Below are 14,851 nucleotides of genomic sequence, written 5' to 3'. Positions count from 1 at the left end.
GAAAGCCGAGAAGGCTCTCTGAAAGTTCCATGAAACTGTTCTGCTGAGCTAAGCTTCATGTATATTCCACAGATGACACTAATGTCTGGCAAATAGACTCAACAAGCACACTAATAAGCATAATTCTCCAAATGTCTAACCAACATGACCACTTCCATATATGGGACTGATGAATAGTGTGCACTGCTAGCACCACAGCAGGAATGTTTCCCATTGTTGCTGATGTGTATGTCTGCAGCTACAGACAAGGTTGCAGGGTGAGTCACACCCTTCTATACAAGTTTTGTTTGGGAAATCCACAAATTGACAGTCATAATCAATCTGGAAGGGCTTTTGTAACTGAGTCAGGTAAATCCTAGGGGTTCAGTTTCAGTCGTGAAGTATGTTAAACAAAAGGCAGCTGCCGTTGGGCAGCTGCAGGTGTAGCTCATGTAGCTGCATTTCATGCGCTCATCGTGGAAATCTAGTAAAAAATGGTTTGAGGCAGTTATGAAATCTAGTACATTCCCTCAGGGTGAAGTTAACATCAAATGAGGTCATGCTTAAGCTTATCACGATGAATTAATATAGAGGTTTCAATGAACAGCAGTGACATCATTATTTGAAAAAAAAAAGTGAAAATATTGTACAGTATAAACATAGCTTGCATTTACCAAATGGATTTTATGGAAGAGGAAGTAAGATAGAGTCACCGCTAGAGCATCGCTATGACTGCTTCCTCCTAACTTTCCAAGATTAACTATTTCTTATAACAGAGGGATTTCACTGTGAACTTTTACATGATGAATGAAAGCACAGTGTGGTAAATGCACAAAAAAATTTTTTTTTAGTTTTTATGAAAGCCACCAGATATGACTCATAAATGATTTCAGGTATGAATGATGTCTAGCTGCTTGCAGCATGCACTCATTCTCAGTCATTGGTGATGTAAGATCGGATCTACCACATTTAGGCAAATGTCCCACAAATGTACGCAAATGTAGCCAAGTCAAAAACACCCAGAGACAAAAGCGGGGGCCATGATCTAAATAAAATACAAAAAAAAGGTGCAAATATAGACAGATAAAGGCCCGTATAAAAGTCACTTCCATAATGTCACCTCAACTGATGTTTTGATAGAAAACTGGATGAAGGTAAACAAAATGGTACACTAAAAACCGTCTGGCAGCGACAGTGGTAAGCATCAATAGGTTTATTAAAACGTGGAGCTGTCTCGTTGTTTAACTGCCTGAAGCACTTCAGGATCACGTACGCTTCTAAGGAGGGAATCTCCCCTTCTTACTGGCTGCAGTCTGCCACAGTGCTGTTTTTGATGGCTGGAATCTTTGGCTTCCTTATCAAGAAGTCTACAAAAGCAGTCAGCATTAATACCAAATACCTCAACCCAATAAACATTCAATTAAAACGATTTGCGCAAGTATACAGGGTGCCATTTCAAATACACTTGTCTGCTTTTTTTTGGGAATTTCCTCTCCATGGAGGGAAATTCCCATCCTTTTAGGATACACAGAAGATTAAAGGTCGTATCTATCCATTCTGTATTTGCCTGGATAAGTGTCAGGATGAAGTTTTCCTTATCTGTTCAAGTAAATGACAGCTACAGCAGTACATCCTGATGCTTTGTTTCCAGCAGGTACTCTTCTACTAGTGTAACCTTTATTATTAACTCTGCGTTTCTTAGAAAAGTTCCCAGACACTCAGGTGGGGGACTTATGACCTATTTTTTCCACTCAGATTGGTGGGTAGAGCCTTTGTGTGCGTGTGTGGAAGTTCAGTCACTTATAGACCCTGTTGTAAATGCCTACGTGTGAGCTGTCTGTGGGGGAGAATCCCCAGCAGCCAGCTCGTGGCTGTTTTAGGTTCTGTGTGTATTTCTAACAGTAGCACTGTAGTTGGCGTATACATGGGGATACTAAAGCTGCCCTTTAAAACCAAATTTGGAAACAATCATTCAGTGGGCACATAAACGGGAGTCAGGCTCTGTAATGTGGGCCTAAATTATACTAAATGTTTTGAAAGCTGATATCTTCCCCAGTTAGCTGATGAGTAATTTAACATGTGATGCTGCCTGGTGTCATTTGAACGCCTGGGGATGTACCAGCTTTCAAACCTCATTTTGTTTACAGTAGCAGGCCCATTTTACTGGGTTATTTCAAGCATTTTGATCAAAATAACTGTACTTCCTGTGTTGGTAAAAAGATGTTCTGAATTTCTGAGAAATTTTTAAATTGTTTCTAACTGCCCAAGCACAAAACATGACCAACAACACTTATATTTAGTGTTTACACCATACTTCTTCAACTACTATGTATTTTTTTAAAGGTTAGAAAGCAAGTGTGAAATGGGTGACAAAATATTTGTGACTTTATTTATATATATTTTTTTGTATCCCCTAAATGTAGCACAGGTAACATTGATGTAGCTATTCGCTGATGTAGGCAGCTAGTTGTGTCCACTGACTCAAAATTAAGTACCAGTATTTGGAGTATTGTATGGAGTATTCCCCTGTCACTGGACAGAGGCAGATTTATATTTATTTTTGACATTTATAAGCCGATCTAAATATTGATTTATCAATAATTCAAATTTTCAGTAAAGAATGAAAATATACTGAGACAACCAAATCATTTGAAGCAAATATGTGTAACTTTTTACGTTCTTAGTATGTCTCAACATTATTATTAGTCAAAATAAGGTGCTGGTCACACCAGAAGGAATAAGCTTGTAGCTTTAAAAGCCCTGTGAGTAAGGGTCCTTGTGGCTTAAGGATTTATTTTTTTAAGCTGTAAGAAAAACATTATAGTTGAAAAGCCCTTGTTATCTGATCTAGCAACAATGCAGTAGGTATGTGTTCACTTGCACAAAAATACCAGTGTGCTTTTTCTATGCACTGCAACTGCCTACTTCCTTTTTAAACAGGGGATGTCCAGCTTCCTGTGCATAGCGCACTAAACCCATGACAACTGATTCACTGCGCAGCACTGTGGGTCTGTCTGTGTCAAAGTGATACTTCACAGCAGCACACTGCATGGCGTTTCAGTCACTGACTGGTCTGCAGGCTGCTTGTTGAGGGTTTGGATGTAACTTGAGTCGTCGTCGTCATCTTTGCTCGTCCTCTCAGTGCTCCTGTAGTGTTTGCTTCAGCTACACAACAGCTGGGAATCTGGCTGTCACAGTACAGCGTGCCCATTCAGGCAACACTGGGAAGGGGTTTTCCACCACGCACAAACACACACACACACGTGACACACTAAAAAGACATGCACACAGATTAAGTAGCGCCAACATTTTGGTGGTTAGGCTATGATCTGCTCGAGGCTGCAGACTGAATAAAAATACACCCCACAATAATCAACCATATTTTCAGCTATATAAATTACCATAAGAAAAAAAAGGTGTGGGTTAACGATCTTTTATTACAAAAATAAATGTGCCAACTCCAGATAAAGGGCACATCTCCAAAATTATATTGTCAGTTGGGATGCAGTCTTTACATACACCGTTCCAAAAATATTTATTCCCTGGTTATTTTTGTTTAAACAAATGTTTACAAAAATATTTTATGGCTTTAGCTTTCAGATATACAAAGAGAATAAATATCTATATATATATTTTAAATCTAATATTAAGAACATATACTTTACAGACCAGAAACATGAAAAGTTCAGTCTAGATGAACACATAGCACCACATCAGATCCAAAAAAAGAAGCTTATGCATCACGAGTCTCTAAAATCATTCGATTCTACGATTAGTTTTTTGGGTTAATGTCAAGAAAGTGCAACAGGTTTGTACTTTGACAGACTGAGGTATTTGATATATTGCATCCCCACCACACCACTAGCCTCCTGTAACGCCACAGGGGAACTCTCAGGACCTGACACTGGATGAGCCGATTTCTCTTACGACAGGGGCGGAACTTCTAGTTTTGCTTCACTTTGTGAAAGAAGTCAGTTGTTTCATTGTAGTCAAGCACCTCCAAAGAGGAGTCTCCACTCAGTGTAGTGCTGGTCTTCAGTGTTCAGTTACTGTCGGTAAGAGATGACCAAGTGTGGTTCCGTTCATAGCCGGGCACACTCCAAACAGTGGTTCAGGTACTCTGCAGCCTCTGTGTCGTTGAACCTGGCGAGACACTGTGGACACTGCAGCTCTGACAGGTCGGGGCAGTCGTTCCATGCAGAGTTTGGTGATACTGCGGCGGCGGGCTGCTGCTGCCTCTCCGCAGTTACCCTCAGTAGAGGCTCTGAAGAGTCATTGTTTCGCCTTGAGATCCTGTGTCCTATGTGCACGCGACACATCGGGACCACGTCTCTGCTCTCACGGCTCGCCCCCTGCTGATGACATTACACGGTCAGGGTTGCTAAAGCCACACACACACTCACATGCTAACTCTGACGGCTCACTGTGTCGCCATCATTAAGGGGCAGCCATCTTACCTGTTTATGTAGCTGCTGTTTTAACTGTGAAACCTGCTCCTTCAGATCCTGAATCTGGCCCTGTGCTCGCTCTCGGTCAGCTCGCTCTGACTTGAAGTCTTCTGTGTAGATAAGAACCTTGGGAACAGAAAGACAGAGCTCTTCACGTTTTTGTTTACAGAAGCTGAGCACAGTCAGTTCATACACGTGCACAGAAGTAGCACCACGGATAACAACGTTGCACCAACCTGCTGCTCCAGAGTCTGGATCCGCTCTTGGTCTCGTCTTCTTATGTCTTCCACTTCTCTATCCAGCCTTGCGCACTCACTGATTTTCTCCTCCAGTAAACAGTTAAGTCTGGAAATCTCCTGATGAAGCAACCCTGTGCCGACAGAGCCCATCACGGGCATCACACCCTGCCCAGTGCTCTCCTTCAGCCTCTGACATAACCCTCTGATATAGTCCTCCCTGCTTGAGTCATACTTCTGCCACTGAGAATTCAGACCTTGTACCTAAAATGGACAATAAAAACAAAAAACTGATTATTTAGCTGATTGATTTCAGGTAACACTTGTCCAAAACAAAATGTTTTCTTGTCCATGAAGACCTACATATGCCACACGCTGCTTTAACTGCTGATTTTCCTCCTCCAGCTGAAAGATGTGGGCATTAAGAGCACTGATGTCAGAAGACTCTGGTGTCTGTAGAAAAATGTTACAAGTTAACAGGACACTCCCAAAAAGAAAGAAAGAAAAAAATTTGGCAGGAAGGTGTTACACACCTCTTTATTCTTTTGTAGCAGGTCCACTTCCTCCACCTCTCCTCCCGCCTTCTTCTCTTTCTCCAGCCTGGCCAGCAGCTCCTGGCACACTTTTACAGTTGCTCCAAGCTGACTACGCAGCTGGTCGGCCTCCTCGGCCAGAGACGTGCACAGAACGGTTCTGGTGGCCTCGGCCCTTTCCCTCTCCTCCAGGGCTGACCGCAGCTTCTGGATCTCCTGGTCCTTCTCGTGGTCTGGCTGACACCTGATGCTCTCCAGCTCCAGCTCCTTCTCTCTGAGCTGCAGGTTCAACCTCTGAATCTCCTGGAAGAGACACGAAAACAGATGAATGCTGCAGCGTGACTAAATATTTGTGATGTGGGACATGCTGAGGTGCTAAAATGATATTCTTTATTGCCACTAATCCTGAGTAATGATCTGATGGTCAGATTTTAAACCACTAATCAACAGAATATAATAAAAACAGACTTTCCCAGGTCTTTCCACATGGAAGAGTGTCAGAGTGTAGCCTCACACATGACGTGTTGCACATGTACAGCATATTAGTTTTACCTCTGCCTGTCGAGAAGCCTTGAACTCCACATCATTCCTCTTCTGCTTCAGTTTACATATCTCTTTGAGCAGGCTCTCCACCAAAGAGTTGGACGGACCGATGACCACAGACTCTTTTTCTCCCATCGTCATGTAGATCCTCTCGTGTCTCCCGAGCCTGGCTTTTAAATCTGCAATGATATTGTCCTTTACGCAGATCTGTTTGTTCAGAAGTTCAATTTCCTGCCTCGTCTCATGATACAGAGTGTTCAGCACGCTGTAGCTCCGCATTTTGTCTTTCAGCACGTCGTCGTTATCCGTGTTCAAACTGACGTTATCCATCGTGGTCAGTCTTCGTTGGATTTGACAGACGGGTTTGTCTTTTTGTTTTTTAATAATCCAGCAGCATTTGTTGACTCTTGCCTCTAACCCCGCGTTTAGAAACAGAGCGAGGAGGTCAATTGTGTCGAAGATTTGGCGCATCGGAATAATATCCCCGACTAGTCTTGGGGGATTTCCTAGGGAACTTCCCCGCGGACTTTTTTGAGCTTCGTCAAAACGGAGCCCTGCCTGCTTCTAAAGGTTCACAGCGGAGCGCCATTATTGCTAAAGAGGGGTTTCATAGCTTCTTAGAACAAATGTGTAAACACTTATATACAAATGTTACGTGCATGCTAAAAGTTTAAGCTAGGTACGGTAAAGAAGAACCACAAGTGCTGCTTTCAAGACCGTCGTACATCCGAACTCTCCGGGCGAGAGGTGCGATTATTATTATTATTATTATTATTATTATTATTATTATTATTATTATTATTATTATACACACATACATGGCATTATTGTTCTTAGACGTAGGTCAGAATTATTTGTCCCCACCCAAAATGTGGTGTGGTGTAATGTCATAATTTGCAAAGAAAAACAGACAATAGCAGTTAGAACATTATTAATTTCCCAGTGGTAGTTTACAGGGTTTCCACACACCCCGCCCTCTGTAATGTCATTGCAAAAACCCCATATCCTCCAGTCATTTTGTTCGATGATGAGTTTTCCCACAGCTGTAAATGCATCATACTGTAAATGCGGACTCTTCTTATTATGGAGTAATTTTATTGTTCTTTGCTAAGCAGCCTGAATTACGCAGTTTTGGCCACATCAAAGTATTGATGACTGACTGCAGACCTCGGCTGAACACTGTAGGTCTACTGTTACTACAGCGACACCAGAAGCACAACGCAAAGTATCAGTATTGTACCTGGAGGTTTATACACAAACACAGTAGGAACCAGGGTACTGTTATTGATCATGACTCCATTCCCTTCATTCCAGCACTGTGCTTGGAATACAAGAACAGCGTACATTCTCTGGTCAAAATGAAACTCCTGTCTAGACTGTAGGAGTTAAGATGAAGATTTTTAGGCACCTTTGTGAGTCTTCATGAGTTCTATACTGGCTGGTGGGGAGTCCCAGGTATTTCTGGGTCAATCACACAATGACACATGAGGGCTGTGTAGGTGAGTCATTAAGGTCACATGGGAGTCATGTGACAGAAGGACCTTGATCAAGGTATGTAGATTGAGTAGGTGTACAGTAATAAAACCACACAGGGAGGGGTGTCAGGACAACCCCCAGCCATTCTTAGGTGATATTGCTTCCTTAAGTAGAAAATTCAGAACAGGTAGTGGAAATGTTTTAGGTCAAAGACTTTTCACACCTCCCACTCTGATTTGGTTTTAAATGATCACACCTTAGTCCATGTGACTGATTACTCCTTCAGACGCTCATGTGACTGAACTGGCTGGTGAATGTACAGTAGCTTCCACATTCATTGGAGTGGACCTCACCCAACTAAATTTTGTGTTGTATTGTATACATGTATACATGATACATGTATATTGATTTTCAAAGGTAGGCTAGATTAAGTTGGATTAGGCCAGTTCAAAGACAGCAAATGTATGTGTACGTGTGTTTGTTTTTGCTTTTATATATTAGGCAACACAAATACTATCATTATCATCTGAGCCTAGGGTTTACCAATGACTTCCAATAGATGGCAGTGTTCAACTAATAATGCACTAAATGCCCATCAGAGGCAGATTATGTTTCTATCTCTTCTTCTTTTTATGTCACAGTAAATAAAAGACTTAAAATATGTAGTTGTCAGCTTTTAATCGCTAAAAACTTTATACAAGAATAAATGTCTATTGATATTTACACTGTAATACTTGCAAAAAATTGTTTACATTGCAAACATACACACATGACTACTGCTTATCAAAAAACTCATATATTCATTGTAAATACCTAAAACGAATTCAAACCGAATGCAGATGCAGCTCAAAACAAAAGTTCAACATGAAATATGAAAGTCTGGAGTAGAAAAATATTTGTTTTTATCATAAGGCGGTAGAAAATGCAGTGGCTCACATACAAAAGGCTCTCTAAGGATATTAAAATGGTGAACAGGAAGAGAATATAGCCAGCTATCTCTCATTTTTGCTTGAGAAAAAACAGTGAGTATACAAAAAAACCCACAAACAGCCTAATATTGAAACATCACACTACACACACACACACATGGATCACAGCTTACACCATATGCACCATGCAAAATCAATCAGTTTTTAATGGCAGGGGACGATGGAAGAATTGCATTCTATGACATGTATTGCCTAATTAGTGACCCTTTCATTTTCTAGGGCACTGGACCTCATATCTGCCAATCATGGGTGTCTTAGCACAGAGGGCAGGAAAACCCCTTTGGTATATACTCTCGAGGAGATTATATGAACCATATCTTGTGTGTTAAAAAAGGAAAAGATGCAACTAAAGTGGATCTTTAACATTAACATGTAGTTTTTTTTGTTTCCTCCCTAGCACTGCATCTTACGAATGCTGCGTGAAATCCTCTTAAACTCACGCTGTCCCTTCTGCCAACGCTTCAGCGAGGTGATGACTAGATGGCCATCCATCTTCTGGCCCATGACCAGGTAGGCAGCATTGATGTCATTCATCTCCTCACAGATGCACTGCAGTCCATCCTTCAGCCACAGCACCGTCTTCCTCAGGTCGCGCTCTGTCACACCGTTCATCATGTAGATGGTCTTGCTCTTGGTCTCCGGCACTATTTTGGTGTCGCCGTTGATGTACGAGATCTCCTTGACTTTGATTTTCAGAGCTTAGTATGCAGAGAGAGAGAGAGAGAGAGAGAGTAAGAAAAGAAGACAAGACACAAATGTTTGGTCCAATATTAAGCGAGAACACAGTGACCAGTAAACGTTGCAATGTGCACAGATGGGCCTCAGCTCACTAAGAGTACTTGTTTTGATATTGGGACAACATTTGTCCTCAGGTCCTCTGGTGTTGAATGTCAAAAATACGGTAATAATTGCAGACATTATGATTTTGGAAGCTGCAGTTCACAGACGTGAGTGTTGTAGCCACAACTTCCTTAAGGGCTGGATTGGATATGAGAATGTGTTTTCCCAGTCTAGCAGTGGCATCATGTTGTCACCACATTCACAAACACCAAACATGGTTACTTTTTGCACTCCAACTTTTTTAATGTAAGGCGTATGGCTCGAGGGGAAAGGACCTGTGTGTCATTTGTTTTCAGTAGCCAGTTACAGCTTCGTCTCATAATGTTGCATCAACTCTAAACATTGTCACTGTAATTATTTACATCCAGCATAAAAGGAAATGTGGCGTTTCTTTTTATAGTGTAAAAATGAATGGGTGATAAAATGAAGAGGGCCTTCCTGGTCAGAAATCACATTATTTTAAGACTTCGCTGTAACTGAAGCACATCTCACAATAGAGTTTCTCCTCCTGCACTCTAATCAATACAGTGACCAGACTCACCAAAGTCATTCTTACACAGGTTGTCAACAATTTCGTTGTCATTTTCATCTGTTTCCTTGCAAGCATCGCACACTCTGGGCACTAGAACAGAAAAAAATCAAACACAATTCAAAACAAAGGTTCAGTGGACAGAGGACACAAAGAGCTACTGATGCATGCATTTTATGAAGCAGAGAATAAGTGTTATTTTATGCTCTCTGCGCCTTTATGCAGAGCTTTTGTGGGGGTAAGACGCAGGTTTAAGGACCTTACCCTCTTTGGTGACAGGAGCAATGTTCTCTATGCCTGCAGGCGGAATGCACAGGTCATTGTCGAGTGGAAAACGTTCGCAGTCCAGCATCTTTGGCCACGGAAAGCCAAACGCGGACATCACCGGAGCGCAGCCGTGCTTGACGCTCTCACACAGAGATCTGCACGGCTGTATGGGCTCATCCAAATCGTCCAGGCAGACAGGAGCAAAGAGAGAGCACAGGAACTTTCTTGTGTCCGGGTGACACTGCTTCTGCACCAGGGGGATCCAAGATGAGGCTTGCTGCAGAACTTCATTCATGGTTTCGTGCCCGAGCAGGTTCGGCAGGCGCATCTCCGTGTACTCTATGTCGTGACACAGCAGGAGATTGGCAGGGATTGGTTTGCAGTTGTTCTTTTTGTAGAATAATTCATGCTGGCCAAAGTTGTAGAGTCCGTGGATGGCTTCCAGGCAGGGTAAGGATATCAGCCACAGAGCTGTCACGGTCCAAATGGCTCTCATTGTGTTTGTGCGTAAAATGAGTAAATAGTGTCTGTAGAGGCGAACTCAGGCTTTGTGGAGCATCAGTCAGCGTGTATGGGGCGTCCGTCAGTGGCCAGCTCCTACTGTAACAAGAGGTTTTCTTTCAGGCGTGTCTGGGAGGAGTCTATACACTGTGCGCAAAGACTTCGTCTCCATTCTGCACATATCAGGTGAGCCTGGTGCGCAAATTTGCTCTCTCCTTCAAAGAAAACATCATATCCTCTCGTGTTGCTCCTGTGGGTCTGGGAGACATTTTTTGATTTCTAATTATGGTTCATAGTATTTTATCACCAGTAGTTTTCCTGACAGTTTTCCTCCCTATTTCACCCCCTGCTCTCCGTGGAAATCATAACAAAATGTGTCTGACAGGTTTTCCTCATTACGCCCAAATCAACAGAAATATATCCTGAGTGTGATCCCCTAACTTGCCGTTTTTAGACCCACGCAATAAAATAGTTTGGAAATGTCAGTAGGGGCATTTAGCTCAGTTCACTGGAGCGTTAATTTTCCATCATTAAGAGTGGTGAAATCCTCTGGGCAGGTCATACCCCCACGGTGAAATATTGTTTGCCCTGGTGTGAGAAGCAGACCTCCACTCAGCACACCCAGGGGTGAAACCAAATCTGCCTCCTCCGGCACTGCAGCTCTGGATCCTATCCGTTCTCAGACCCCCATGAGCACTGCAGACAGCGGAGTGGTTCTTCTCAGGCTGCGACTTCCTGCTTCCTTCTTGACAGCAGTTGAAATGACTGAACACTTCAATCTCGAATGGAAGATTTGTGGAATTCCTTGCTAAAAGGATCATTTCACCCATGAACATATTTTCCCACTTACCCCCTCGTGGATTCTTAATATGCAGATGTTTTTAGTTTTACCGAGATTTGTTAACTCGCCTGCTGCCATAATAATAAATGAGGGTAAGCTGAATTACACTGGTGGGCTTTTCCAGTGGCAATAAACTGATGAGGAAAAAAAAAATCAAATATACGGTATAATAATATGCAAGATCCACATGGTGATTCCTGTATTGTCAGCTACCCCCTTTAGTCAGTCAAAAACATTATGAATCACTTCTATCTTCTATTTTCTCTGAATTAAGACATCATTTAAGTTTATAGGTCTGTGCTTGCCAGTTTTTTTAAAGCAGAAATGAACAAGGGAAATATTTTGGCAAGAGGTCCCACTTCACTTGTTTGTCTTTCCATACAAAAACAAGACAGGACCTATAAAAGATTTGGTGACCCTGACATGCAAAAACAGTGTTTTATGGATACAGTGCTGCAGAACTAAATTAAGTGTCAGATAGCATTGCAACTGCAGATACAGTAAGCTTCCTAAACACTGAACAAAGAAGTCTAAATGACACTGACAATAAACTTGCTGTATTAACCTTGTAAACACAGTTTAAACTTACTGATTATACAAGACACCAAAGCTACAGTACAGTTTCACAATGTCCTTTAAATTAACATTTAACGGAAATATGTGAATATGTGAATCTAATACTAATTTTAATCTATACATTAAAATTAGACTGAAACTAACAATGAATTAGTCCAATCAGCTTAGTCCAATCTTATTTCCATGAAATAACTTTTTAAAGTTTTCAGTTAAAATTCAGTGATTCCATAAACACTTTCCCAGTCTGAAAAACTGAAGAACTGACCCTTTACAGGGTGAGGTAAGACTTTCAAGACTTTTAGAAAAACATCAGAGAATTCTGTGTCACACGCTGAACTTGCTCTTATAGGACAGCCCTCCCCCTCTTTCTTGTCTTTCTTTCAAAGTATGTTAAGTCTCTTTAGGTTACTAAAAACACCCAGTTAAGGCCAGAGACTCCTATTAACCTGCAACTGGACTCCTCTTAGCTGGGCAGCAGGCCAGCTGGCTAACCTGTATCATAGTGCGGTGGGTCAGAAGTCCTCTTAGTCACTAAATGTGATCAGATAACCAGAATAAATAGAATCATGGTGCACTTGTGGCCTCTGTGTGCAGATTGTACACACAGTACACAGTCAGCCGTGGTAAAGGGATGAATCCTTCATCTCTTGGTCAAAAAACCAAGGCTATAAATGATGGAGAAAATTGGCAATGGATCAACTCTAAACATGCATTCTCTATCATTTCTACACAGTTATGGTCAGAGGCTCAGGACAGAGGTAAACTGATCCTAGTCCTGAGCTTAGCGTCACCCCAGCAGGTTCTCATTACAACGCTGCATAAATGAGACACAGCTTGTCGTACCACCGGTCCATCTGTAGCCCAGTAACTCTTTGCTCTTACTCTTTTTCCTCAACAATGCCCCACCCTTTCCTCCTTTTAAAAGAACCAAGGGTTAGACTGCTGTCAAATTCAATCACAGAAAACGGTGCAAGTTCAAAAGAAAGCCAAGCCCTGGTGGAAATGTTTTGAGCAATCAGTTTATTGACTGTTCATAAAGCTCCTCTCAGTGTATGGATGATCTAAGCCACCAACAAACGTTAGGCCCTCATTCCCCACATTTTCCTCACATTTTTATACGTGGGGAAACATCTCCATGGCTTTAAACAGGATCATACATTCCCACAGAAAGATCAACAACAATAATGATCAATGCAGCAGCAGTTATCTGGCAGAACGCTACTACATGATTGCAGTAAAGATCGTCACAGCTTTACTAAAAACGTGTTTCCTGCTGTTAAGTGGTTAAATATTTGTACAGATCCTTCACTGTTAGGGTCACTGACTTAACTCGTCTTCCTCGGCCCCTGACTGAGAATCAACCGTACAGCTCTGAACATCGTCTTGAAGTTTACTAATGAGCTTGTTAACTTCAATCATGCTACTCTACACTGACATTTGGAAAGGAATGTATCCCATCCAAGAGGAATTAATCTCATTAGAGCTTCACAGTCATATAGATTGTGCCTGCTTGGCGGAAATGATGTTTCTATTGTACAGGTCTGTGGACTCAGCAGGGGGTCTCAGAGCAGCTGCGGGACACATACACATCCATACCAGACTTTGACATAAATATTCCCATATTATAGATGTACAAAGATGTGAACACAAAGTATTTGTGTTCAGGATTAAGTATTGAATTAGTAATAAATGAAAAGGGATGAAGGTTCAGTTCGTTTAGGACAATTAAAGACAGAAATCTGGACAGAACAATAATAACTTCCAAAAATCATAGACCGCTACTAGAGTTTTTTTAAAAGACCCTAAAACTGTGTCATTGTAGCATGAATTACCAGGCTCACATGGATAAGAGTGACAGGCAGATCCTTCTGTTGGGCCCTGCTCTCTGACCCTGGCTGATACTGAAGCTGGAAGACTCACACAGTGAAGGACTCTCAGGGGGTATTTTACAACTTAGACCAAAGTGCAAGCAGTTCTGAATGACCCATACCTGATCTTCACAACATATGGACAAGGGGAACTGCATAGTTTGGCCCCTGAGCACCTTCACACTCATAAAACACACATTGCTTTTATATTTGCAAACTTGACCACATCTATTTGTCAAATGTAGTTTGACTGGATGTAAATCCAGATTTGAAATGTATCCCCCATAAAGCCGAGTCTTTAAATGAAGTTACTTCCCCTGAAGATGATGATGTTTCCATTACAATTACTGCTTGGGTAGAAGTCATGGATCATTAGCCTTTTGACAGTTTGTGTTGTGAAACATAATCTCACATACCTCCATCACAGGAATTTGAAAAGTACAAAAAGGGAAAAAGTGCCCCTTTAAATTTTAGTGACTGTGGCAGTAGGTTAGCAAGTGACCCACAGTGACCCCCCTCACACCAAAATACCAGACACAGGCTCAGGAGTAAATAAAGGTTTGGCATTCACCCTTTGAATGTTTGGAGGCATAGTATGAACAGAAAGTGACTTTATACTTTATAAGTTCAGCCCAAACTCTGAACAACCTCTGCTCACATATTCACCCTATAAACCTCCAAACAGACACTCACAAGCATGAAACAGGATTTGACTGCACTTTAAAGTAAAGAGACTGAGCCATCCAAATACATCACCACAATGATCTTATGTTCCTATCTTTCCAGATGCCTGTGAGGTTTCTTTATTACAAGTTAGACTGATAAGTCCGTAGGTAATTCGGGATAATTTCGCCCAGCTGTTCACAGCCTGCCAAAAATTTCAATATGTTGAAGAATTAAACTTGCATGACCCAAATTCCAGCATTTGGACAAAAACCGATGCAGTCACTAGAGTCAAAAAAAGTGGTGTTGGAAATGAGCCCGCACCTGCTGCTGCATCAGTGCACCAACAATGGATGACTACAGCATTTCAGTCTTCTTCCACAGGCTTTTATTTTAGGATTCTTCGAATGACCAACCTTATAGAACCATAGATAAAGAGCTCACCAAGGTATCAACAAATGTAATGTGTATAGAAATGCAGCCTTAAAAAAGTTGGATTCAATCTTATGGTCATGTGTTAATTTCACTTCTGTTTCCTATCAAGTTATTTTACAATGCTGTA

General features: G+C 41.6%; 2 protein-coding genes and 1 long non-coding RNA gene across 3 annotated transcripts; 1 reads left to right on the top strand and 2 right to left on the bottom strand.

The window, feature by feature from the left end:
* Positions 1 to 3,396: 3,396 nt before the first annotated feature.
* tnip2 (TNFAIP3 interacting protein 2) lies at positions 3,397 to 6,353 on the bottom strand. Its single transcript, XM_028399263.1, has 6 exons — positions 5,749 to 6,353; positions 5,197 to 5,499; positions 5,027 to 5,116; positions 4,664 to 4,927; positions 4,437 to 4,553; positions 3,397 to 4,334 (listed from the first exon to the last, which is right to left on the bottom strand). The coding sequence occupies exons 1-6, from the start codon at positions 6,208 to 6,210 to the stop codon at positions 4,062 to 4,064; spliced, it is 1,509 nt and encodes a 502-aa protein (XP_028255064.1). The 5' UTR covers positions 6,211 to 6,353; the 3' UTR covers positions 3,397 to 4,061.
* LOC114431703 (uncharacterized) lies at positions 6,353 to 10,004 on the top strand. The gene is made up of 3 exons (XR_003670192.1): positions 6,353 to 6,486; positions 8,602 to 8,714; positions 9,877 to 10,004. It is a non-coding gene; the product is annotated as an uncharacterized LOC114431703 (long non-coding RNA).
* sfrp2 (secreted frizzled-related protein 2) lies at positions 8,418 to 10,364 on the bottom strand. The gene is made up of 3 exons (XM_028399276.1): positions 9,838 to 10,364; positions 9,586 to 9,666; positions 8,418 to 8,902 (listed from the first exon to the last, which is right to left on the bottom strand). Exons 1-3 carry the CDS (start codon positions 10,334 to 10,336, stop codon positions 8,598 to 8,600), a joined length of 885 nt encoding a protein of 294 aa, XP_028255077.1. The 5' UTR covers positions 10,337 to 10,364; the 3' UTR covers positions 8,418 to 8,597.
* Between the last annotated feature and the right edge of the window lie 4,487 nt (positions 10,365 to 14,851).

This window comes from Parambassis ranga, chromosome 1 (genome assembly GCF_900634625.1).
Source record: "Parambassis ranga chromosome 1, fParRan2.1, whole genome shotgun sequence".
NCBI classification, from domain to species: Eukaryota; Metazoa; Chordata; class Actinopteri; family Ambassidae; genus Parambassis; species Parambassis ranga.
This window is presented reverse-complemented; position numbering and strand designations above follow the sequence as displayed.